Here is a 27617-nt window from a genome sequence, read left to right on the forward strand (position 1 = left end):
AGTTTGTTGCAAGTTAAATTTTACCTGCCAGACCTTTGACCATTCTTATAATTTTTGGAAATCTCTTCTCATGGTTTCTACTCCCTCCTGTTTATTTGCTCTAAAAGGCAATTTTTTCCTAACCCTTCAGCAATGTTTCTCATTTATGTCTGGTGTACCCCTCTCCCCACCACATTTTTTGCCAAATATTCTATTCCCGAATCAAATAAAACTTTTAATTCCTATTTTCAGGAGAATAGTGTTCAGGGTGGACTAGATGCGTCTGTGCCGAGCTCCTGCTTTACCTTTGATTTCCTGTTAATGTGTGGCTTCTTTGTTATATGGGGTGCAAGTGAGTATCCTGCACAGACTTTGACACCGGCGCAGGGCCTGATGGATAACTTTGTGCGCCTGGGAATGTCGTTACCTCTGGCATCTTGCTTCTAGTTTTGGGAGTGGAAGGAGGCTCATTGAACCAGTCACAGCATGAAGCTTCTTTGAGCCTGGAGTCCCAAATACAACAACAACAACAAACATTTCTAAAGCGCTACTAGGGTTACGCAGCGCTGTACAATTCAAACATTGAAAGGACAGTCCCTGCTCAAAGAGCTTACAATCTAAAAGACAAGAGAACAATCTAAAGACAAGTGAACAAGCTAGAGGACGAGTGAACAGTTAATCTGATAGGGTGGATGGATTGGGGCATTTTATATTTCTCGAGTGGTTAGGCGCCGAAGGCAGCATTGAAGAGGTGAGTTTTGAGCAGAGATTTGAAGATGGGTAGGGAGGGGGCTTGGCGTATGGGTAGAGGAAGATTGTTCCAGGCATAGGGTGAGGCAAGGCAGAATGCGCGGAGCCTGGAGTTGGCAGTGGTGGAGAAGGGTACTGAGAGAAGGGCTTTGTCCTGTGAGCGGAGGTTGCGGGCGGGAACATAGGGGGAGATGAGGGTGGAGAGGTAGTGAGGAGCCGCAGACTGAGTGCATTTGTAGGTAAGGAGGATGAGCTTGAATTGTATGCGATATCTGATCGGAAGCCAATGAAGTGATTTAAGGAGAGGGGTGATATGAGTATATCGGTTTTGGCGGAATATAAGACGTGCAGTAGCGTTCTGAACGGATAGAAGGGGGGATAGATGGCCGAGTGGGAGGCCGGTGAGGAGTAAGTTGCAGTAATCAAGGCGAGAGGTAATGAGAGCATGGACGAGAGTTCTGGTGGTATGCCCAGAGAGGAAAGGGCGAATTTTGCTGATGTTGAAGAGGAAGAAGCGACAGGTCTTGGCAGTCTGTTGGATATGCGCAGAGAAGGAGAGGGAGGAGTCGAAGATGACTCCGAGGTTGCAGGCAGATGGGACGGGGAGGATGAGGGTGTTATCAACAGAGATAGAGAGTGGAGGAAGAGGAGATGTGGGTTTAGGTGGAAAGACAAGGAGCTCGGTCTTGGACATGTTCAGCTTCAGGTGGCGGTTGGACATCCATGCCGCAATGTCAGATAAACAGGCCGATACCTTGGCTTGAGTCTCCGCGGTAATGTCAGTTGTGGAGAGGTATAGCTGGGTGTCATCAGCATAAAGATGATACTGAAAACCATGAGACGAGATCAGCGAGCCCAGGGAAGAGGTGTAGATTGAGAAGAGAAGGGGTCCAAGGACAGATCCCTTGGGAACTCCAACAGATAGTGGGATGGGAGTGGAGGAGGATCCATGGGAGTGTACCCTGAAGGTGCGGTGGGAGAGATAAGAGGAGAACCAGGAGAGGACAGGGCCTTGGAACCCAAAAGAGGACAGCGTGGCAAGAAGTAAATCATGATTGACAGTGTCAAACGCGGCAGAAAGATCGAGGAGGATGAGGATGGAGTAGTGACCTCTGGATTTGGCCAGGAGCAGGTCATTGCAATCTTTAGAGAGTGCCGTTTCAGTCGAGTGCAGAGGGCGAAAACCGGATTGAAGTGGATCGAGGATGGCATGAGAGGAGAGAAAATCAAGGCAGCGGCTATGAACAGCGCGCTCAAGTATTTTGGAAAGGAAGGGTAAAAGAGAGATGGGGCGGTAGTTAGAGGGGCAGGTAGGGTCAAGTGAAGGTTTTTTGAGGAGAAGTGTGACAACGGCATGCTTGAAGGTGTCAGGGACAGTTGCAGTGGAGAGAGAGAGGTTGAGGATGCGACTGATGGCGGGGGTGACAGTGTGGGAGATGGTGTTGAGTAGGTTGGTCGGGATGGGATCAGAGGAACAGGTGGTGCATTTCGAGGAGGAAAGAAGGCGGGAAGTTTCATCCTCGGTGATCTCAGGAAAAGAGGAGAAAGAGACCTGGGTAGGTTGGATGAGGGAGAGGGTTAAAGGGTGAAGAGGAGGTGGTGTCTTGGTCGTGAACTCAAGGTTGATCTTTTGCACTTTGTCGCGGAAATAGTCGGCCAGCGATTGAGGAGAGAGAGAAGGGGGAGTAGGAGCGGGGGGCACTTTTAGGAGGGAGTTAAGGGTGGTGAAGAGACGACGAGGGTTGGAGCTGAGAGAATTGGTCAATTGGGTGTAATAGTCCTGTTTTGCACGGAATAGGGAGGAGTGGAGGGAGGATAGCATGAATTTGTAGTGGAGGAAGTCTGAAAGGGTACGAGATTTCCTCCAGAGGCGCTCAGCGGATCGGGTGCAGGAGCGAAGGTAACGGATGCAAGGAGTCAGCCAGGGCTGTGGATTGGTGCGTTTTGTGGGACGGGAGATCGAAGGTGCGAGGGTATCCAAAGCAGAGGAGAGAGCGGTATTGTAAGCGGAGACCGCTTTGTCGACAGTTGCGGAGGACGTGATGGAGGGGAGGAGATTAGAGATAGTAGATGATAAGGTGGAGGGGTCAATAGCCTGGAGGTTCCTGGAGGTGGTGGTTAAAGTTGGACGGGGTGGAGGGGGGGGAGTGAAGAAGTGTGAATGTGATCAGGTGATGGTCGGAGAGAGGAAGAGCTGAGACGTGGAAATTGGAGGGTGAGCCGGAGGAGGAGAGGACGAGGTCAAGACATTGGCCGTCACGGTGAGTAGGGGTGGTGGAGCACAGCTGGAGGTTGAAGGAGGATGTTAGGGTGAGGAACTTAGAAGCATGGGGGTCGGATAGGTCATCAGCATGTACGTTAAAGTCTCCGAGAATGAGGGACAGAGATGAGGGGTCAAGAAAGACAGAGAGCCAAGCATCAAAGTCGGTAAGGAAGGAAGGGAAGGATTTATCAGGGGGCGGTAAATGACTGCCACTCTGAGTGGTAGTGGGTAGAATAGCCGGATGGAATGGGCTTCAAAGGATGAGAAGCAGTGAGACTGCGGAAGGTGGAGGGGTTGGAAACTACAGGAGGGTGAGAGTAGTAGCCCAACGCCTCCGCCACGGCCAACTGGGCGGGGCGTGTGGGAGAAGAGAGAGCCTCCATGGCAGAGGGCTGCAACTGAGGCAGAGTCTTCCGGGGAGATCCAGGTTTCGGTTAGGGCGAGCAGTTGAAGGGAGCGAGAGATAAAGAGATCGTGGGTGAGAGACAGTTTGTTGCAGACTGAGTGGGCATTCCACAAAGCGCATGAGAAGGGGAGGGAGGAGGGGGAAGGAGGGGAATAGAGACGAGATTGGAGACGTCCCGGGATCGTTCGCAGGGATAGGACGGGGACAGGTGAGGGGGACCTGGATTAGGGTTAATGTCTCCTGCGGATAGCAGGAGGAGGAGCAAGAGAGTGCGGAGGAGGGTGGGGGAGGTCGGGCGACGAAGGCGACGAAGACGGGGTGTACTTAGGAGGAAAGGGGATGGGTTAATGGCAGGAAGGAGGTGCCGAAGGTTGAGAGCTAGGAAGTAGGAGGGGGACAAGTGGGATGGTGAGGTGAGGGATGGAGGTGAATAGGGTATTGCGGTGGCGGGCAGGGTGGGAGGGCAGCGGGTAGTTCTAATGGTAGACAGTGGGAGTGGGGGGGAAAGAAGATTAGGAAGGGACAGGGCAAGGAAGAGAACATGGACAGGGGCCATAGGTGGTGACTGAGGTGTAACAGGTGACTGTATAGTGAATGAGGTGTTAAGCAGTTAACAGGTGTTAATGGGTGCCTATGTAATGATTGAGGTGTTAAGCAGATAGATAGGGCTTGACGATAGGTTTTGGGTTGGCGATTAGGTAAGTCAATGGCTGATAAGCTAGCAGGCAGGTAGGTAAGTCAATGGCTGAGAGGCTCGTAAGCAGGCAGGCAGGTTACTCGATTTGTTAACAGGCAGATGGAATGGAGCAAGCCGGAACAAGCTGAAGCAAATACCACCACTGCCGCTGAGTGGGATAGCACCTGAGTGGGATAGTCACTGAGTCATCTCTGGCAGGACATAGAGTAGTGCAGGCTCAAGCCCCATCAGTTGCAGTTTCCTTGGCACTGCAGGGAGCGGCTGTGGTCTCACAGCTGCATTCCTTATTTGGGGTGGAATCTGTTACTCGGGATCAGGTTGGAGTTGAAGTTTCCTTGAACTCTAAATCTTTGGATATTTCCTTAATTGTGAGAGAAAAAGACTACCTTGGTGGGACCCTCTACCTTTAATTTTGAATCATTGTGGGAAGGCATATCTCAGTTTGGAATGGCCTCTTTCCACTCATTTACAAACTATTAATGATTTTGCAGAAACATTACAAAATTCAGCTGGGCAGTCTCAGGAATTGGGTTCACTAAAACATCGAATGGATGTTGTGGAAGATTTGCTGAACGTTGTTCAACAACGTGGAGAACTCTAAAGATTCTGTGGAAATTGGAAAATGCAGTATGCAAGAAAAATCTTTGCGTTTTGAATTTTTCAAGAGGACCAAACTTTTCTCTGCAAGATCTGTTAAAATTTTTTTTTATTATGACTTTAAAAATTCCAGCTGAGAATATTCCTCCTATTGCAAGGGTGTTCTATCTCCCTTCAGCAACAACAACAACAAAAAAAAACAAGAAATTCTGAGAAACATTTGCAGTCTCCTCAGATGTCTGTGGACAAAGATCTGATTCTGGTTCCCAAACAACTGCAACACTGCTTGTAACGCTAGCACTTAAATCAGATAGAGACTGGCTTATGTGTATGTTTTTCAAGGGTAAAGACTGTGTGTATACATATTCCTGTATACGTATTTTTCCTGATGTATCTAAGACAACACAGAAAAGACATCAACGGTTTTTGTTGCTTCACCCTACGATTTAGCAATTAGCTGGTCTTTTTTTCCTTCCTTTTTTCTTGTAAATGTGTGATTAAAATTGGAGGTCAGAATTATATTTTTTTTGATCCACAACAATTGACAATGTTTGTTATGAATTGAATGTCTACTAATCTACAGTTCAGGGTCTGGAGCCAGCCTCACAAGTAGAGGATGTGCGATTTTTGAGAATTAGAAGGTGGCATTTCATTAGCTAGAGGACCTTATTCCCCCCACCCCCCCTTATTTATACATTTATTTCTGTTATCTCTGTACCCTGCTATATTGTGTACTAGTAGAGAAAGTGTGTTTGTCTTTTTATGTATTTATTATTTGTATTATTGATTGTGCAGTACTTTTTCTTTTGCAAGTCTATGCTTCTAGTGAATGTTTGTTTGAAATGTTATATATTTAAAAAAAAAAAAAAAAAAAAAAAAATATATATATATATATATATATATATATATATATATATATAGTGTTCAGGCGCCATCTACTGTTTTGAAGCTGTAGTGCCTGTAGATTTAAGCTTAGAGGTCCTTTTTACTAAGCTGCGGTAAAAAGTGGCCTGCAGTAGCGTAGGCACGTGTATTGGGCTTGCGTCAGGCCAGATTTTACCGCATCTACAAAAAATGGCGCTTTTTTAATGGAACGGGAAAAGGGCCTGCGGTAAAAAATGAAACCAGCGTACGCCCAAAACCTGCCTGAGCCCTTAACAGCACCCATTGATCTAGCGGTAAAGGCTCACGTTCTACACGTGCAGTGTCTGGTTGGCGTGCTCCAACACCTGATTACCACCTGAACCAGTGCGCATAGGAGGAAATAAATAAATAATTTATCAATGCGTTATGGACATACGCCAAATCTGAAATTACCGCCAGGAGGGTAGTCTCATTTGGGCACACTCTGCACATTCTTAGAGCCTACCGCGGCTTAGTAAAAGGGCCCCTAAATGAGAGAATGGTCACTTAAAGCTGCAATCCTCCCCACTAAGTAACTGGAAAAAAAAATCAGTGTTGGAAAAAATGTATCTGTACTGTCCCAGCAGTAGGCATTATAATAGGCAATGTACAGCAGATACAGTTTAACATAAAGCTAAAAATTTTGTTAACAGCATAGCAATATTAAAATAACCAAACATAAATACAATCAATGAGGTAAACTTGGAAATGTCAAATTGAATTCTAGATATAGGACTAATATGATAGTGCCAGAAATATTCACATTTAACAGCACTATAAAACAATCATGTAACAAATATAATAAATATCGTACAATCCCAAATCATACCATAATAAACAGCATGGAAGAACATTCAAATTATAGGTATAATACGATGTCTACATAATACCAGTTCAGCACTTAATAAGCACACATTTAATTCTTCTAACCTGTTTTTAATAAAGGAGCAAGGTTTCAATTCTTGACTGTTTTCCCTGTTCCATCTAGAATAAGGTCCAACACTTTTCAATAGAGTTGCTTTCCAAAATGTTTTCATATTGCACATTGGTTAGCAAATTCAAAATGTTAATCAAAATAAAATAAAACCACAGCTTCGGCTGTAGTATAAAATATTTATATATGACACCCCAGCAAGTGAACTGAAAGGCATTTTATCTTCTGGGTGCCTACAGTTAGCAGCGACTGAGGGCTCCATTGACAGACGGCTAGCACTTCTCATCTACTGTGAGAGATTGGCCTAAAAAAAAAAAAATGTCCAAACCATCCTCATTTTAGCTTAACTTGCTGCTGTGGTGTCAGAGTTCTTCAGAGAATGAATTATGCTTTCTAGGAGAATTTATAGCATTCACATGGTTTTCAAAATATTTGCAATCTAAGTCCACTCATCACAAAATTTTAAATTGTGTTCAGGTACTGGGTCTACACATAGAATCCTATTCAGCTTCTCCAAGAAATAGAACTTATAGAAAGCTTTAGTAAAGGTTGTATTGTGGGGTTCTGTTTATTAAATCAGTTTTGAACTTACTGCAACACACTTCAGTCTTTTCAGTGAGGTGTCATATCAACTCCAGGAAAGAAATGTAAAGTAGTCATGATGAGCTTTGCAGCCATGGATCTGTAAACCAGACAGCCCCACTGTTCACTTTCAGCCCAGCGCTCTCCTGTTACATGCCATAATTCAGTCCTATTGTTATATAAGCAAGCATGAGTTGATCATTGCTCCCACAGCTAGTAAATTGGGGTAAAAGAAGTATATAATGTTCCTTCCCACCTACTTAGTTCAATCTGTGTCATTTCTCTATTAACAAGTGAATCATTCCTTCACCCAAAAGAAACTCTAGAGAATCTCCTTTCAGAATAACTAACCACCAAAGAGATAGAGCATTCTGAAATCTATACAGTACATACATAACTTCACATTGGAATATGAATAAACCTTCATTGATGTACAATTCACATCTTGTATAAAGATGTCTAAATCTGTTTCTTAATCCATTTTCTGCGCTGGCATTTTGTTTGCAAGCTTCATCACCCTTTTGCATTTTACTAGAGCATCCTAAATTATGAAATGTGAATATGTTCAGAACCTTTAGGAATATACCTCCTCAATTTACTTATTCTGTCTTCTGCGTTCAGATGATTATTCAGTAGATCTCAAAGTATTTTAGGAAAATAGAAAAAGACTGTCACTCAGTCCAGAATTCTATTTTATTCCCAGCTTATATAGCCCGCTTATATCTACATGGAATCAGAGCGGGTTACAGTATTTATTGTAAAACCATAGACTAGTCAATTCCAAAATATTTGCTAAAATAAGTTTTTAAAGCTTTCCTAAATTGCAAATAATTAGGAATGCTCCTAATTTGAACTGGAATCAAATTAATATTTTACTAGACTGATAATTAAAGGAGCAATCATGATAACATTTGAAATGTACTCCATGAACAGTGGAAAATCCCAATTGTAAAGATGATGTAAAAGAGGAAGCTGATCTAACTACAGGAATGGACAATAACTGAACATGAGCAAGAGGACAATAAGCATTTATAATTTTAAATACCAAACATGCCACCTTAAACTCCACTCGTGTACCAATTGGCAACCAATGCAAATCTTTAAGCAGAGGAGTTACGTGATCATGCCTTTTACTCTTAAATATGAGCTTCGTAAAATTTGTAACCAATTAAACAATTTTAAATGCACACCTGTATACAACAAAGTACTGTAATCCATTTGAAACAAAATTAAAGCTTGAACAAGCGGCTAGGGCTCTTCAGCTTGGAGAAAAGATGGCTGAGGGGAGATACGATAGAGGTCTATAAAATGAGTGGAGTGGAAAGGGTAGATGTGAATTGCTTGTTTACTCTTTCCAAAAATACTAGAACTAGGGGGTACGCAATGAAGCTACAAAGCAGTAAACTAAAAACAAATTGGAGAAAATATTTCTTCACTCAATGTGTAATTAAACTCTGGAATTTGTTGCCTGAGAATGTGGTCAAAGCAGTTTATCAGGGTTTGAAAAAGGATTGGATAACTTCCTAAAGTCCATAAGCCATTATTAAGATGGACTTGGGGAAAAGCCACTGCTTATTTCTAGGATAAGCAGCATAAAATGTATTGTACTCTTTTGGGATCTTGGATTGGCCACTGTTGGAAACAGGATGCTGAGCTTGATGGACCTTCGGTCTGTCCCGGTATGTCTATGCTTATGTACTTATGTTAAGCAGATGGAAATGAACTAGAAAGAACAGAGACTTGATTGCCCTCAACTGATGCAATTTAAAGATCATTTTCTTGCTCAAATTATTTAACTGACGTTCCATTGTCAATTGAGAGTCTAATATAAATCCCAATACTTCAGACTAAATCTCATAATTGATTTGTTCACCAGACCTTAAAGTGATAGATTTGGGGATCTCTTGCAAAGAGTTATTAAAATACAACATCTTAGTTTTAGTAGTCTTAAGCTTCAATAAATTGCAAGACGTCCAAAAATGCACCTTTATCAATGTAATCCAGAATTTTATTTTGAGTTGCAAAACTATCAAGTATCCTTCCAGTTTTGCCTAATTCAGGTACATCTGCATGGGCCACTTGTTTGTCATCTTTTTCATCTATGATGCAAATGTTTTAGGAGGATCTTCACAATTACATCTGTTGTTTTGCTACTAAAATGTGAGAGACCAGTGGAAAGTCCCCCACTTTGACTTCATTCTTCAGAAGGGCTCTTTTCATTGCTAAGAAAAAAAATGTTTGTGTTAAGTTATTCCACATGCTAAGTCTTGGAACAGAGATAAGGTTCCCCTTCTGTATAAGCCAACCTTTGTCCTTGACTGCTTTCATAATATGTTTAGGTGTGTATCTTCAAATTTTATTAGTTGCTTGGGCTGTAGTCACTGCTAGGAACCACACCTCTTTCAGATTCAAAGAATTCAGTTGCAATTTTTCAGAGATTTCTATGGATAAACAAGGAAAGGCTTTGAAAACCACTTCCTCCCCAGGTGGGGTAAAGTATATACACTGTTCACAACATGCCTACTTTTCGTTCCAGGGACAGGGTTAGAGTAGATCCAGTAAAGGTATTTGCAGTTTTTGTTGTTAAATCTTTACCCAGTTTCCTTTGCACATGTGAGTATGCAGAGTAAAGGTTTCCTGTGGTGCTGGCCCATCACATGATTTTCAAAAGGGAACTCCATGAAGCATATGAAAATAGCCCTCTTAAAGACTTTAAGGTACTTACAAGAATGTCTTTCACTGGTTTCATTTTAGCTTCATTTTTTTTAACATAGTAACATAGTAGACGACGGCAGAAAAAGACCTGCACGGTCCATCCAGTCTGCCCAACAAGATAAATTCATATGTGCTACTTTTTATTTGTACCTGTCCTCTTCAGGGCACAGACCGTATAAGTCTGCCCAGCACTATCCCCGCCTCCCACTACCAGTCCTGCCTCCCAACACCAGCTCTGGCACAGACCGTATAAGTCTGCCCAGCACTATCTCTGCCTCCCAAGCACCAGCCCCGCCTCCCACCACCGGCTCTGGCACACACCATATAAGTCTGCCCAGCACTATCTCCGCCTCCCAAGCACCAGCCCCGCCTCCCACCACCGGCTCTGGCACAAACCGTATAAGTCTGCCCAGCACTGTCCCCGCCTCCCACCCACTAGCCCCGCCTCCCACCACCAGCTCTGCCACCTCTGGGATACTCTGGGATAACTCTCTGGGATACTGGTTATTCCAATATTTCTTCCTCACCAAGATTCCAAGTCATAAAACATGTAGTTGAGCACTTTCAACTTTTCAATTATAGGACACCATAATGCAGCAACATCTTTTAGAGGTTCATCTAAATCATTTTGAAGCTCTTTCAGTTCCATCTTGAAATCTGCTATGGCTATGCTTTGTAGAAGTCAATTTGTAGATCATTCCTTGTGACTGGTGGCTGATAGTAGGTTTATTTGAGGAAATCTCTGTGCTTTGAGGCATGAAATTCTGCCATCTTATATGTGCTTGCATTTACCACCTTTCAAAAACCTTATGCAAGAGTTAACATTTGCTATGGCTATTAAAGCCAACACAGTCTGTATGTTCCAGTGTTCACTCAAGTTATATGTTTCTGTTTATAAGAACATAGACTAGTCATACTGGGTCAGACTGATGATCCATCTAGCCCAGTATCCTGCTTCCAACAGTGGCCAATCCAGGTCCAGGCAGAAACCCAATTAGTAGCAACATTCCATGCTACCAATCCCAGGGCAAGCAGTGGCTTCCCCCATGTCCATCTCAGTAACATACTGTGTACTTATCCTCCAGGAACTCGTCCATTGCTTTTTTTAAACCTAGATACGCTAACTGCTGTTAGCACATCCTCCAGCAGCGAGTTCCAGAGCTTAACTATTCTTTGAATGAGAAAATATTTCCTCCGATTTGTTTTAAATGTATTTCCAAGTAATTTCATCGTGTGTCCTCTGGTCTTTGTACTTTTTGAAAGAGTGAAAATAGATTCACTTCTACCCATTCTACACCACTCAGGATTTTATAGACCTCAATCATATCCCCCCTCAGCCATCTCTTTTCCAAGCAGAAGAGCCCTAATCTCTTTAGCCTTACTTCATATGGGAAGAGTTCCGTCCCCTTTATCATTTTGGTCACTCTTCTTTGAATCTTTTCTAATTCCGCTATATTTTTTTTGAGGTAATGGCAACACAGAATTGAACACAGTACGCATGCTGAGGTTGCACCATGGAACGGTACAGAGGCAATATTAATATTCTTGGTCTTATTTTGCATCTCTTTCCTAATAATTCCTAGCATCCTGTTCGCTTTTTTGGCGGCCGCCGCCACACACCAGACAGAAGATTTCAGCATATTGTCTACAGTGACATTGACACCTAGATCTTTTTCTTGTGCTGACTCCTAAGTTGGACCCTAGCATCAGGTAGCTATGATTCGGATTATTCTTCCCAATGTGCATCACTTTGCATTTGTCCACATTAAATTTCATCTGCCATTTGAATGCCCACTCTTCCATTTTCCTAAGTTCTTCCTGCAATTTTTCACAATCTCCATAAATTTTGACAACTGAATATTTTTGTGTCATCTGCAAATGTAATCACCTTGCTCGTCATTCTGTTTTCCAGATCATTATAAATATGTTAAATAGCACCGATCCCAGTACAGATCCCTGCACCACTCCACTATTCACCCGCCTCCGTTGAGAAAAATGGCCATTTAACCCTATCCTCTGTTTCTGCCCAGTTACCAATTCCTAATCCACAGAAGGATATTGCCTCCTATCCCATGACTTTTTAATTTTCTCAGGAGTCCCTGGTGAGGAACGTTATCAAAAGCTTCCTAAAAATCTAGATAAACTACATCAACTGGCTCACCTTTATCCACACATCTATTTATGTCTGCAAAGAAATGAAGCAAATTGGTGAGGCAATTGGTTGAACCCATGCTGACTCTGTCCTATTAAATGATGTTTGTCTATGTGTTCTGTAATGTTATTCTTTATAATAGTTTACACTATTTTCCCCAACACTGAAGTCTGGCTTACCAGTCTGTAATCTCCCAGATCACCCCGGTACCCTTTTTAAAAATGGGTGTTAACATTGGCCACACTCCAATCTCCAGGTACTATGGATGATTTTAACAAGTTATAGATGACTAACAGATCAGCAATTTCATGTTTTGAGTTCTTTCAGTACCCTGGGGTTTATACCATCTGGTCCAGGTGATTTATCACCCTTTAACTTGTCAGTTTGGGTCGGTACATCTTTCAGGTGCACAGAGATTTCTTTCAGTTCATTTGCATTGTCACCCTTGAAAACCATATCTGGTACAAGTAGATCTCTTTCATCTTATTTATTTATTAAAGTCTTTTATATATCATACAATCCCAAAGTTCAAAGTGGTTTACAAATTTACAAACATAAAATTCAAATACATCTCATCATACTGTTATAAAACAAAGTGACAAATAATATACAATATAAAATCTTGGCTTCAGTTGCTATATCCGACTTGATCTCTTCCATCTTCTCAGCTCATTTCATTATCTTACCCATAAGTTTTTATAAAGAGAGAGGTCCTGATTTCTCTCTTAAACTGCTTAGTCTCCTGAATTTTCTTAAGTTTTAATGGTAGACTGTTCCATAATGTGTGACCCACTACTTAAAATAGGACTGCCTTGTATTCATTTGATCTTATAACTCAAACTGAAGGGCTATCTAAATTCAATTGTTGCATCAATCTCAAGGTTCTAGATGGTTGATACACATGTAGTTTTGCAGCTTAAATCTTAGAAACCGATCAGTTAACGTTTTAAAAACTAAAAGCAAAAGTTTAAACTTTACAATACTCAATTGGCAACTAGTCTATAGATTTTAATACTGGAGAGACATGTTCATATCTTCTTCCCTAAAGATTGAAGCAAAGAATTCATTCAGTTTCTCCGCTATGGCCTTATCCTCCCTGAGTGCCACTTTTGCTCCTTCATGGTCTAACAGTCCTATAGATTCCCTCACATACTTTATGCTTCTGATTTACCTGAAAAAGATGTGACTGAGTTTTTGTCTCCACGACAAATTTTTCTTTATGTTCTATCTTAACCTTCTTTGTCAGTGCTTTGCATCTAGCTTGACTCTGCTTATGTTGCCTCTTATTTTCTTCATTCTTTATTCTTTCCATTCTTTGAAGAATGCTTTTTGGCTCTAATAGCCTCTTTCTCTTCACATTTTAACCATGCTGGCTGTCATTTGCTCTTCTTTCCACCTTTAATAAGTGGAATACATCTGATCTGGGCTTTCTTGATGGTATTTAAACAACGTCTATGCCCAATTTAAAGTCCTAACCTTTGCAGCCAATCCTTTCAGGTTCTTTTTAGCCATTTTCCTTATTTTGTCATAGTCGCCCTTTTAAAAATTAAATACTGCTACAGTAGATTTCTTTAGTGACTTCACTCCAGAAAGCTCAAATTTGATCTTGTTACGATCACTGTTTCCCAGCAGATCCGTTACCTCTCGTACCATACTATGCATTCCACTAAGGACTAGATCTTGATTTTTGGATCAGTTGCTCCAAGAAGCAGTCATTTATTACATGTAAGAATTTTACCTCCCTAGCGCTCTCAGATGCAGCATTTATCCAGTCAATATTGGGGTAATTGAAATCATCAATTATTATAATGTTGCATAATTTGCCAGTTTTCCTTATTTCTGTGTGGTACGAGACAGGGCAGGAATTAATTTTAGTTTTGAACGTCTATAAAATGAACCTTTCCCAGTGTGACGGATCTGCAGGGCTTTCTGAATTACCTGCTAGAATTCATCCACACAAGTCTTCTCTTCCCACCACTAGCAAGCCAGCTTAATCAGTGTTCTTATGCTAGTTCTGGTTTGATTTGCCAGCTCTTTTTGGAGTGGATACCCATGTTAAAAAAAAAAAAACCCTGCCATGTTGCATGTCTTTCCTAGCAGATGCCCCCGTCTCCAACCCTAGGAGATGTGAGCTTGAAAGCATCATAGATGCTTCAGTGCCTCAGTTTCAGGGGACATGGCATGCCAACCTCTGCCCTGTTGTTTCATAACTGTAAGCTGTCTAATAATGAGGCACTTCCTGATTTCTGTGTAATGTAACACAAAGAGCATAATTTTCTAAACCATTTTGTATGTGAAGCATGTTTTATATATGGAACATGGCTCTTCTACAGTTGTGAGGGGGTACACGTACGTGAAGAGTGCGTGCTTCTTTGTAATCTGTACAGAGGTGTTTCTGGGGGTGTAGTTTGGGCAAAGCTAGGGCAGAGCTGTGACGCACATTGCATTTTATAAAATACAAAAATACATGTATAAGGTACATGTACACATTTGCATCTTTTTGGAGCAGGTATAAATCTCTGCACCACTGGAGGGCATTGTAGGAGCCTGTTTTATGCAAACGCATATCGTCTGCATAAAACAGGGGTCTTTGTCCAATGCTTCCGTAGGAGCCTTGTTATAAAATTACCCTTTTACATAGTTGTGTGTAAATGCTGTTGCATTCAGTGGACGTTGTACATAGTGGTTTTCACATGATTTAAGTGGCTAGTGTTGTTTTCTCTTTGATTTTTCTATGTAAAATTACATTGACATTTAGGTTAAACCCCATCAGCCACAATTCAAAATTTGCCAATAGTGAGCTCACAATTAAACAATTACAGCAGTTAGGAGAAAAGACTTCAGACCGTCCATTGCCCTTAATAATATTTCTTACTAAATGGACTGAGACTTGTGGGGGGATTTTTGACCAATGTTTACAGTTCTTGGCCCGTTTAGTTAAAAAAAAAAAAAAAAATTAGTCTGTGGATAGTCTGAGGTCTTTTCTCCTCACTGTTGTAATTGTTTAATTGTGAGCACAATATTGGCAAACTGTGTGTTGTGGTGATGTGGTTTATCATAGATTTGCCTCACTTGTATTAATTTTTCTCATCCAAAGATAGGTTAAGCCACTTTAGCATTGTAGGTACTTGACAGCTTTTTCTAACGTTTTCTGGGTGTGGTACATATAAATTTTTGGTTTGGTTTTTATTACAGTCCCAGTGGTAAAACCAGCAGTATTACCTGGAACCAAAACGCTTTCTGCCGTTTCATCACAAGTAGCCGCTGTGCAGAAGAATAAGTTGAAAGAACAGGGGGGAGGTTCTTTTAGGTAAGGAATAAAGCCTGACAAACCTGTTTGCAGGGCAATTTTAGAAGGGTATTTCCACTGGCAAAACAGTATTTCATGCATAGAAATAGGCTTGATAAAACTGCTCTCCTTCCTTCAGTTGGCAATAGGGGGAAAACTAGAGTCATAAATGAGTTCTGTGCTTCAGACTTTCCTATCCACATGGTAATAGATAATTTGGCTACCCAAGAAATCCTGATGAATTGTAACCACCATTTTGTATTTTTACCTTCTTAGGGATGACGACGATATTAACGATGTGGCATCAATGGCAGGTGTCAACCTATCAGAAGAAAGTGCACGGATATTAGCAACAAACTCTGAATTAGTTGGCACATTAACAAGGTCGTGTAAAGACGAGACTTTTCTGCTGCCAGCCTTGTTGCAGCGAAGAATATTAGAAATAGGTACATATAAAGCTCTGCTTTTTGCAAGTTGTGTTCTGAAAAGAACATGAAATCCCTGCAGGAATCAGATACTGGCAGGTCAGGGCCGCTTTAGAGTAGCAGGACTGTATAGTTCACATGAGAAATTCACACTAGCTTGTTTGGTCCTTGCATATAAAATATTGTAGTTCTTGTCTTGTGCCTGGTCACCTCTTGTAAATGTTTAATTTCTGCATTTGAAGTGTATTTTCATTAGTGTCATCTTGCTTGGCATTCTTAGTAATGTTTCAGAATACAGGCGTAAAGAGAGGGTAAAAAGTTGGCAATTTGAAAAGCTGCCATTGTTATAATTGTACTGCAGTACCCTTACCTGGTCTTTATTTATAATGTCAGAGTCCAAAACCTGTTAAGTTCATTTTTTTCAAAATGAGTTCATAATGGAAGCAAACATCCTTTATAGATAGTCATAGGATGTGTGAAATTTGGACTAAAGGCATGCATTTATTCATAAAGGTGTATGCTATTCACTGAAACAAAATATTGTTCTGTGGGATAGAATTCTTGAAAGTAAACTTGCATTTATCCAGAAAATAGCTTTTTGTACTTACCAGGTTTTGGAACTCATGTCTTCAATTATTACCATTCAGAGTGGCTTCCTCAGTCTCGTTCTTTTCTCTTAAAAGTATTGTTTGAACTTTCAGAGGGGGGCAGTTGCTGATGGCCCTCGCTAAAATTTAGTGTGTTCAAGTGCAAGACTTCCTATGTTTGGCCTTTGTAAAATGAGAGTTTATAAAAAGTGAAGCTACTTACCTGTGGCGAGTATTCTCCAAGGATAGCAGGCTTTATGTTCTCAGGATTGGTGTCACCCACTTGTGAGAATATAGATGCCTGCTTGTCCTCGGGAGAGGGGGGGGAAGAGCGAAGATGCTTACCTGTAGCAGGTATTCTCCGAGGACAGCAAGCTTTATATTCTCACAAGTGGGTGCGAAGCGGATTGGCGTCACCCGCTTGTGAGTATATATAAGCCTGCTTGTCCTCGGAGAATGTAACTGCTTCCTGAGACTGTTGATGCCATTATCACAGTCCCCAGCATTTGGTTTGTCCATTCAGTTTGTGTGTTCTTACCCAGGGAAGACAGATGGTGAAAATGGAGCAAAATGAATAATTGGTGCAAAATGCCAGGTTTCTGCTGCCAGGCCGTTTCTGTAACTCCAGGGCAAAGTTTTAGATTTTGGCAGTGTGACCTGTTGCGACAGGTGTCACTGGCCCGGATGAAGAATCATAAGCTAAACTTACCATTTATGTCTTATGTGAAAAGCCCTTTACTGAGGATCTTTCATCCTGTTACCTTAGGTAAAAAGCACGGGATTACAGAAATTCATCCAGACGTCATCAGTTACGTGTCGCATGCAACACAACAACGATTACAAAACTTAGTAGAAAAAGTATCAGAAACCGCCCAGCAGAAGAACATTTCTTTTAAGGTAACCAGGTCTTTGAATATGTATTTTCATTTTGCTGTGTAGATATGAAGTAGAAGGTTTGTTTATACCTTTTACTGTATCTCTGGATAGATCACTGGCTCATTGGTATTAACAACTATAGAGCTGGTTGCATTTCTCTGGTATCTCCCATGCAGTATTTCATTGACAGCATTGCTGTGTGGCATCTGAGACCTGGCATCGATTGGTGGTCATGCATGTTGGCTGCACAGCATCTTCCCTCATGAGCTGTCCTTTTTAACTGGGTGCAGCTTGCAGAATCTTGTTGCTAGACATTCAACTTTTCTTTTCCACTTGCAGATCTTTTTGGAATTCAGGAGGGGGGGGGGGGGGGGGGCAGAGCATAGTGCTGTGAAAAATCAACTGACCATTCCTTACTGCTCCTGTGCTGCAAACTTTAGAGCACCTACGCTGGGTTTGTTTTAAGTCAGCTACTCAATGTATCACTATTTCTCCAGTGTCCCAAAATAGGAAATATTTTACAGGAAAGGTTTTGCCTAATGGTGGTTAAGCGACTGATAGGTACAGACACCTAATTGCATTATAGCATTTTCTTTTATTGAGTATTTGTGGCAGATGTTAAGATCATGTGCATCTGGAAGGGAGGAGGGATGACCACAGTGAGCAAAGTGTTATCTCAAGTTCATAGGTATATGGAGGGGATGATGCAAGAAATGGGTAGACTCTGGGTCAAGTTTGGTTGTTGTGTGTTGAGGGGGGGGGGGGCTGTTAGTAAGGGAAGGGTTTATATGTTCTACTTCTGTGACATGATTGGTAAACTGATTGATTTACTTTGTAAAGCTCTGTTGGAAATTTTTAAAAAAATAGTGTTTAAAAAAAATCATATGCATCGGTTTTCTCCCTTTTTAAAGGTGACCTTTAGTCTCTTCAGAAACCAAGCAGGAACTTGGAGGCATAGCAGGATTAGCTTGTTCTTCTGCAGTAGTGACTGTGAAGATTTAATGGGTTTTTTTTTTGTTTTTTGCGTAAGCTTTAACAGTCTGCAGCTTTTTTTGTGACCTCCATGAAAAACATGAGAGAAAAAAGACAATGGGGGAGGGGACAGTTTTATGCGTATGCCTTGTAGCGCTATAGAAATGCTAAATAGTAGTAGTAGTATGCACAGGCTTGAGCAGAAAAAAATTGTATCTGTACATATGCTGGAATGTTGTTCTGTGCCTAAACGTTGGCATTGCAAACATTTTATGTAGAGAAATTCTTCTGATGCTGATATTTATATACAGAATAACATTCTAAAACATGCACATATGAATGCTGATTACATCTTTGCTCTGATTTGCGCACACCCTTGTATATATGTGTCTGGTATGCTCGCCTTAAAGCAGTGATGGCGAACCTTTCAGAGACCGAGTGCCCAAACAGCAACCCAAAATCTAATTATTTATCGTGAAGTGCCGGTACTCATTATGGGCGGGGTCACCACATATGACTCCACCCCTATGATAGCCACACCCCCTTACACCAGCCATGGCGCATATAAATAGACATCATTGAAAATATTATACTAGTATAGGAGAAAAAAAATAACATGATTTTCTTTCATTATAAATCATTTCTGTAAGTTGTTACAGCTCCAGTATACCCAGTGCAAAATAAGACAGCAGATGTAAATTCTCAAATTGGACATATTCCAAACACTAAAATGAAAATAAAATGATTTTTTCTACCTTTGTTGTCTGGTGATTTTGTTTTTCTATCCATATTGGTCCTAGTCGCTGATTCTGCTGCTCTCTATCTGTTCTCTTAACTCCGTTTCCAGGGCTTCCTTTCCATTTATTTCTTTACTTTCCTCCTTTCTTCTTCATTTCTTGCCTCCATTTATTTCTTTACTTTCCTCCTTATTTCATTTCTTGCCCTCCATCCATGTCCAGCAACCCCCCTCTCCCCTCTAGCCACAAATGTCCAGCCCACCCTCCTCTCCCCTCCAGCCACCCTCCTCTCCAGTCATCCATGTCCAGCCACCCTCCTCTCCCCCCTGCCCTCCCTCCCACCTAGCATCAGGCCGCCAGCCCTCCCATCAAGCACCAGGCCTCCCTCCCTCCCACCCAGCGGCACCCAACACCAGGCCTCCCTCCCTCCCTCCGTCCCAGCACCCAGCGTCAGGCCTCCCTCCCACCCAGCAGCACCCAGCGTCAGGCCTACCTCCCACCCAGCACCAGGCCGACCTCCCTCCCTCCCACCAAGCACCACGTCGCTTGCCCTTGCTCCCTCCCTTTTCCAAACAAGCATTAGCCTGCCCATCCTCCCTCCCTCCCAGTACCAGGGCCCCCTCCACCTCCTCTGAAATTGAAAAAACGTACCGGGTTAAGGCAGCGTCGGCAGCGGCAACGAAAAGCGTAGTCTTCACTCGGCGCGCTTCCCTTCTATCTCGCTCTCAAGAGCTTGAGAGCGAGACAGAAGGGAAGCGCGCCGAGTGAAGACTATGCTTTTTGTTGCCGCTGCCGACGCTGCCTTAACCCGGTACGTTTTTTCAATTTCAGAGGAGGAGGAAGGGGGGTGGTGCTGGGAGGGAGGGAGGACGGGCGGGCTGATGCTTGTTTGGAAGAGGGAGGGGGCGTGGTGCTTGGTGGGAGGGAGGGAGGACGGCCTGGTACTCAGAGGGAGGGAGAGTGGGCAGAGCGGACCAGCGACTGGCGCGTGTGCCAAGGGAGAGGGCTCTGCGTGCCCTCTCTGGCACACGTGCCATAGGTTCGCCATCACCGCCCTAAAGCATGTTAAATTTGCATATAATTTGCTTACTGCATCAGTGAGCAAAAATTGGGCATTACATTTGCGTTAGAAGCTGTGTGCTTGGCTGTCAGCCTATAGGTCTAACTCGAGCTTCCTGCATTGTCCCCTTTACATAGGATCCTTAACTCCTAGCATCCTATCCGCACATAGCTTGCAAAGCTGGACATTTCTCCTCAGTGTAGCTCCTATGGTGCAATTTTATGTAATTGTGCCCAGTTTCTGAGTTAGAGTTGTGTAAACGTAGCTCCCCTTTAATGCATCATTGCCATGATTTCAGTCATGCTTTATGTATTTGTAGTAAGTTGGAACTGTATGTAAAAGGTCAAAGTTGTATGCTATATCATAGGTTTATTAACTGGCAGGCTTTAGCCATTGTGTCTTTTCGTCACCGTAATAGGCCCTCATAAGTTTCTTAGCTGTAGCTATAAGTTACTTAGATGCTGGTGTTCTGCATTAATTAATAGAAAGCCAGTGTACACATTTTAGTTTTTTAGAAACATACAGGCAGCTACTTCTAGGGCAGTTATTCTGTAAACTTCCAAAGGTGAATGAGGAAAGGAAAATTGTTTTCTCTAAGGTCAGAGGATTGGGGAGAGAGGAGTGTTTTGAATATACATCCATGATAGTTTCTGGACTTGCAGTTCAATGCTTTCATCAATATACAATACCCTTTCCCTAGAAGTAGGAATGTTAAGACTGCAGTAGAATGAATGTTTGTTTTTGACCTGAAATTTAAGAGTATGTACTTAATCCTTTCAGCTGACTTTGGGCCGGGTGTATTAAACACCTTTGCTTAGACTCAAAATGAGAAACTATTTAATACGTCAGACCTCCAGCTGCCTTTCAGTTTTAGCTGCATTCCTGGTGTTGTCTTCTTACCAATGGACCCAGATTCTGTGGTTGGCACTTGCCTGCACTGCTTTATGTAATGCCTTGTGAAAAAAAAAAAAAAAACTTCAAACCCTTGTACATTCTTCATATTCTGCTGTCTAAAAAAATGTAATTCAATGTGCATTAAAGTATGAGTTTGTTTCATAGGACTACACAACATACTTTATACTTTTAAATATGAAAGAACAACTATGGAAGTATTCAAAAAGTAATTAAGAAGGCAAACTATATTGGTTGCATAAATCGGCAAATTCAGATTAGCTCAGTTTTCAGAAATTGCCTTAACAAGGTCCATATGTTAGAGCACTCCAGTGTCCAGTCACAGAACCTGAGCTGATTCAGTTACTCTTGGATGAAGAATCAAACCATTGCTGTTATGTGAGATGAATTTGAGGCAACAATCTAAGGGGTCCTTTTACAAAGACGTGCTAAAAAATGGCTTGCGATAGTGTAAGCATGGGCTTTTGAGCGCGCGCCTGTAAAAAAGGCCTTTTTAATTTTTTGTCGAAAATGGACACGAGGCAAAATGAAAATTGCCACGCGTCCATTTTGGGTCTGAGACCTTACCACCAGCCATTGACCTAGCGGTAAAGACTCGCGTGGTAACCGGGTGGTAATGACCTACGTGCACCAAATGCCACTTGTCGCGCATCCATTACGTGCGCCCAAAAATAACAAATATTTTTCTGACACGCGCATCGGACGCGCGCAAAAAATGAAATTACCGCAAGAGCCACGTGGTAACTCCATTTTGGCATGTGTTGGGCACGCATAGACGCTTACGTGACTTAGTTAAAGCACCCCTTAATGTGCTGAACATGGAACTGCCAAAAGAACTCCAGAATAAAGTTATCCAAAGTTACAGGTTGGGTTAAACTATATAAGAAAATTTCAGTGTGTTTGAATATCCCTTGTCAGGTCCATACAACTTCACTGGCTTCCCATTCAGGTCAGGATTTACTTTTATCTTCCACTTACAAGGTCTTGCATGGTTGAGTTTCAGTTTATTTAGTAGGACTATGTGCCTAGCTGTTCCTTGCTTTCTACAGATGAAATTAGGTAACATTTACCTTCGCCCTCTGCTCCTTCCCCAGGGTTTTAAGTGCTACATATGTAAAGAAAATAAGTAACAGCTCCTAAGGTCTGGAATTATCTTCTAAAAATACTTAGAGCTGCTCCAACTTATTTTCCTTTCAATGGGGTAAAAACTTGACACTTTCATCAATTTTTATCTGCTTAGTTATTGTTTGTCACTACTGTGTTTGGTTATTTTACTATTATATTTATTTGGTTTATGTATCTTTTAATCTGAATATGTTTAGATTTTGATTAACTTTATAATTTTATTTTAAAATTATACTATTATATGCTTTAAATCTGCTCTGCTTTGATTCACCTTGAACTTGAGGACCAGGTGGGCTAGAAAAGTTAAAGTGGAAATAGTTTGGCTTTACCAAGACACTGCCTCAATCAGGCTGATCCTCCAAGGTTAAGGAAACCACTGAGGAAGGGTCACTGTGAGCCCTAAGAACCACAGAGGTTTTTTTTGACTGAGACTGCGCAAAATATGGACTGTTTATTTTCAAAATTACTCCACAAACATGGCTTGCATGGAATGGGTGGCAAGAAGGAAGCCACTGCTAAAGCAAAACCATATATGACTTACCCTGCAGTGTTTGGAAAGAAACCCTCAGGGGACACGGCATGCAGTGGAGTGTTTAAAGCAAGCTAGAATTTTTTGGTCTCTGTGTTGAGGATTATGGGTGGCATAAAACAAACTCAGTACATTACCTAGTGAAAATCCTGCTCCAGTCTACTGTAGAACAGGGACTGGGGAGAAGATTCACTTTTCAGTAGGACAGTGATCCTAAGTACAAAGCAAAAATAGCCTAAACAAGAAGGAAAAAATGAATGTCCTCAAGTGTTGCAGTCAAAACCCAAGACCTGATTTCAATAGTAAATCTGTGGCAAGATCTGAAGAATACAGTCTTAGTCATAAATAAAAGATGCCCAACCAGTCTGAAGAAGCTTGAGCTATTCTGACAATAAGAACAGGCAAAAAAATGCACTGTCTCTTTGTGTAAAGTGGGTAGACACATCCTGAACAACTCATGGCTTTTATTGCTACAAATGGGGCTTCCACCATGTACTGAGTCCAGGATATCAAGATTTATGCAATCAAGACCTGCTGATTTCTTGCCCTTAATTTAATTGTACTTTCATGTTGAAAGTATAGAGTATGTTGTGTAGTTCAGTGAAACAAATGCTTATTTATTAGGACATATAAACTGCCTTTTTGAAGAAATTCATTCAAGGCAGTGTACCCCAAGAATAAGTCACACAGGCTTGCTGTAAGGCATTTTAAATTGTATTTTCTAGACAGCAAAATGTGAAAACCTTTGCAAGGCATTGTAGATTCGCCCACAAGTTCATCTTGTCAGAACAATACAAACAAACAAACAAACAGTGCTTGGTTAAATAATGTACGATGCTACTAATATGTGGACCACAAACCGTTCTTTGAGACGTGTTCCCGTTAATGCAAATACCAATTTAAGTAGAACCTGGTTATTAGAAGGGGGTAAAGGCTATTTTAGGATAACAGTTACTCACTTAGCTTCATGCTCTGAGTTAATAGCTTTTTCTGATGTCTGCAGGATGACGAAAGATATGAACAAGCAACTGATGTTCGAGCGCAGCTCAAATTCTTTGAACAACTTGACCAAATAGAAAAACAAAGGAAAGATGAACAAGAGCGGGAAATTTTAATGCGGGCAGCGAGGGCAAGTATCTCTCACTTTTTTTTTTTTTTTTAAAGACTAATTGCCTGCGTAGTTTAACATTTAGTGTTAAAATGTATACAGTACGTTTTATTCATCTCGCAAAGTAGAATTTGAGAAGGGAGATTTGTGCCTGCCATATTGAAGAGTTTCCTTCCATGTTGGGCTTAACATGTGATCGGCTAAATGCATTGGTTTAATGTGTAATAGGTAGGGCATGGATTTGCTGGCTTACACAGCCTTATGTTTGTACCTGAGGCAGTGGTGGGTTAAGTTACTTGCCCAGGGTCACAAGGAGTTTCAGTGAAATTTGAACTTCGGCTTCCATAGTTCTCTCAACCCACTGCTCTAACCACTAGGCTACTTCTCCCTTCTTTACCATCTTGGCCTTATTTTATGGGTGCCTTGATATTTTAAAAGTGTCACAGTTGGTTTTCTTTTTTTTTTCTTCTTTTATTTTCTGTATTTTTGATGGTGTTATTAAAATAAAAATGAAGGTTTGGTATGCTCTTTCCCCATGACTGGTGTGGAACTCATATTCGTAACCTGTAGCTGCTGTTAAGTTGTGCATGTGTGTGGGAAGAGCGAACATTTACAAGATAATAAATAAGATGTGTTGTACTTCAATCCCTATAAGTTGTTAATTTTTCCTATCTCCAAAATAGTCTCGATCTAGACAAGAAGATCCAGAGCAGCTGAGGTTGAAACAGAAAGCCAAGGAGGTATGTGCTACCTGTTCTCATTTCCTAAAGTCAAAATGTTAAAGTCCTTGGGTTGGGGGGGAGGGAGCCGTTTACTTGGCTCCATTAGCTGTTTAGCTTGGCTTTAAGCATGTGCCTTCTTGTAAGTGTACACTAACATCCAGGTTAGAGCTAATGCGGAAAATACCATGTTGGAGTGTGGATTATGCCTTACAGTTAATGCAGAGGTCATCACTGCACTTTAATTATTAGTACAGCAGGTAATGCAGAGCAGTTAACACCGCTTCAAGAGACCTAACGTAACTGCATTGTGCATTATCTGTCACGCACACTGAGAATAATTCTAGAATGGCACACCGAACAGGTTCTGGTGGTTATGATGCCTAAGCCTACTTTTCTTTCTAAAATACTAATGCAAGTGGCCGAAAATCATTTAGCTTTAAAACTTCCACTAAAGGCCTGGCTTTTCAAAAGGGCGTTGTCCCCTGATTAAGTCTGTTTAGTTGTTTCATTCTGTGTATTATTTTCCACTCCCATCCTGGACCCCCTCCCCCTCTCTCCTTCTTTACTTAAGATCATATGAATTGATATGATTGTTTAAGTTTTCCTATCAAATTCTGTAGTGCCTTTTCTGACTTTTTATGTATGTATTGCTTTTGATTTGTAAGCTGCTGTGATCTACCAGTTAGGTTTGGCAGTATATCAAGTACTAATAAACCACTTATAGCAGCCCTGTAGCTAGTATAAATGCCTGCACCTAGTTATGTGCTAGGATTCATGCAAATTATTGTAGTCTATAATTTACATGCATACTTAACGCACGTAAATGACTAAATACTGCCAAAATCAAGCCTTCTTGCTGCCTACAAGTTGGTGGCTCCTTATCCAATTAACCTCTTCTTGTACATGTTAATTTTGGCTATTACTGCAAGGTAAGAACAAAATCTTAGCATGGTTCAATAAGTAGAGACCTTGGAGAGGAACAGTTGTGGTTTACCTTTTTTTTTTCCCCCCCCTTTAATATTACTCAGATGCAGCAACAAGAATTAGCACAAATGAGGCAGCGGGATGCTAACCTAACTGCATTAGCTGCAATAGGTCCTCGAAGGAAAAGAAAAGTGGACTCTCCGGGACCCGGATCAGGAACAGAGGTATGGACCAATATTAAGCCCTATGAGACAGAGCGATGACGTTAGCCCATTCTTGTGTACATAGTCTTTCTGTTCCTGTTGTCTGTGTTATACAGCTGGTGGGGTGATACCTTACTGAATTATCCATTTATATTTTCCTTCTCTTTCTGAAACTTATGAAAAATCTACAGTAAATAGAGAATAGTTCCTTTCTTTACATCCAGTCCTCAGTGGCTGCTAGCAGATTTGCACACCTACTCTCTCCATTGTATGCAGACCTCTCTAATACATATTCAGGAAGGGTATCCTGAAAACCTAACCTGTTAGTGGCCTTTGACCTGACGGAAAGAGCAAGGGAATGGGCAGTTTTTGATCGGTTAAATGAATTAGGTCTATTCAAAGCAGAATAGCACCTTGAAAAGTTTTCAGATACATTAAGAAAATTTGCAACAGCTGATCAATTGTTTCCAATTTTCACCGACTAAAGGACAAGAAATAATGAACTTGAATAACAGCAAAGGAGGATTAGGTTAGATATTAGGAAGAGCTTTTTGAGTATAAAGATTATTCTCCGAGGACAAGCAGGCTGCTTGTTATCACTGATGGGTGACGTCCACGGCAGCCCCTCCAATCGGAATCTTCACTAGCAAAGGCCTTTGCTAGTCCTCGCGTGCCAATGCGCACCGCGCATGCGCGGCCGTCTTCCCGCCCGAAACCGGCTTGTGCCGGCCAGTCTTCTTTTCTCCGCGCTCGGTACGGTTGTGCTTTACCGTTCGTGCCCCGAAAAGTCGGCCTCGCGCGTCGTTTTTCGACTGCTTTCTGTGAGAAATCCCAGAAATTATTTGGATTAACCACTTTTGGTTTTTCCTCCCTCTACTTCGAGTTTTTTCGCCCCGTTAAGTTTTCTTTCGTCGTCGGGGTAGGCCTTACTTAGGCCCCGGTCGAAATTTTCTTTTTTTTTTTCTGTGCCAAATTTCGCCATTTCGTCTTTCGATTTCGCCGGCGTGATTTTTCCGTCCATGACATCGAAGCCTTCCAGCGGCTTCAAGAAGTGCACCCAGTGCGCCCGGGTAATCTCGCTCACTGACAGGCACGCGTCGGGTCTTCAGTGTCTGGGGGCTGGGCACCGCCCTCAGGCCTGTAGTCTGTGTTCCCTTTTGCAAAGGCGGACTCAGGTAGCGAGGTTAGCCCAGTGGAACATTTTGTTCTCGGGCTCTTCGTCGGCATCAGCACCGGGGGTATCGAGTGCATCGACGTCTTCAGCGTCCAGACCTTCAACCTCGGCGGCCAGTACATCGAGTGCATCGGCCCTCTGCATCGGCGCCGAGACATCGGACAGCTGCATCGACGTCGGTGGTACCGGGACCTCGTCTGCTGATGTCGTCGGACGGTGGTGCTTCGTCTGGAGTGCAGGTGAGGGCTGTCCATTCCCCTGCTGGTGGCGGTGAGCCTTCGGGTGGGTCTCCCCCTACCCTGAGGGCTCCTGCGGTACAGCCCCCCCGAGACCGACCTTCTTCGATCTCGGCCCCGAGGAAGCGACGGCTGGATTCTACGTCCTCCTCGTCGGTACCGGGAAGCTCCGGTGACATGCTTCGTCCCAAGAAGTCGAAGAAGCATCGTCACCGGTCCCCTTCCCATGTCGGTACCGAGAGCTCTGGGTCGCCGAAGGAGTCGGCACCCAGCAGGCATCGGCACCGAGAGGACCGCTCACCCTCTGTTCAGGAGATGTCGATGCGCTCCACTTTGGACAGCCCGGAACAGCCTCCACGCCCGGAACAGGTTCTGACGTCGACGCCTGCATCGACCTCCATGCCTTTCTCTGCAGCCGCTCTGAACGAGAGCCTCCGGGCCGTTCTCCCAGAGATTCTGGGAGAGCTGCTGCGCCCTACCCCTCCGGTACCGGCGGTGCTTGCGCCACCGGTACCGTCGAGCGTGGCGCCGGCTGGCCCATCGCCCGAGGTGAGGTCTCCGGCGTCGGTGCCGCGTGCGGTACCGGCTGCCGTCGCCTCCCAGGAAGGCTCCCCGACTACGTCGGTGGAGGGAGCTTCGCCGATGCGGGCGAGGGAGTCTACCTCTCGACGCCCCCATCGTGGACGTGGCTCCAAGGAGTCGAGTCGGGCACGGTTGCAGACACAGGTCCGTGAACTTGTGTCTGACACCGAGGGTGAGG

At 42.6% G+C, this 27617-nt stretch overlaps 1 protein-coding gene across 1 annotated transcript in view; it reads left to right on the plus strand.

Moving 5' to 3' along the window:
• Positions 1-27617, plus strand: part of TAF4 (TATA-box binding protein associated factor 4) — a 157150-nt gene that overhangs the window by 121191 nt on the left and 8342 nt on the right. Inside the window, exons 10-15 of the mRNA XM_030213018.1 lie at positions 15174-15288; positions 15544-15713; positions 17046-17176; positions 23494-23619; positions 24282-24338; positions 25349-25468. Of these exons, the coding sequence (XP_030068878.1) occupies positions 15174-15288; positions 15544-15713; positions 17046-17176; positions 23494-23619; positions 24282-24338; positions 25349-25468 (719 nt within the window). The remainder of the gene's footprint in view (positions 1-15173; positions 15289-15543; positions 15714-17045; positions 17177-23493; positions 23620-24281; positions 24339-25348; positions 25469-27617) is intronic.

The sequence above is a fragment of the Microcaecilia unicolor genome, chromosome 8 (assembly GCF_901765095.1).
Source record: "Microcaecilia unicolor chromosome 8, aMicUni1.1, whole genome shotgun sequence".
Classification (NCBI taxonomy): Eukaryota; Metazoa; Chordata; class Amphibia; order Gymnophiona; family Siphonopidae; genus Microcaecilia; species Microcaecilia unicolor.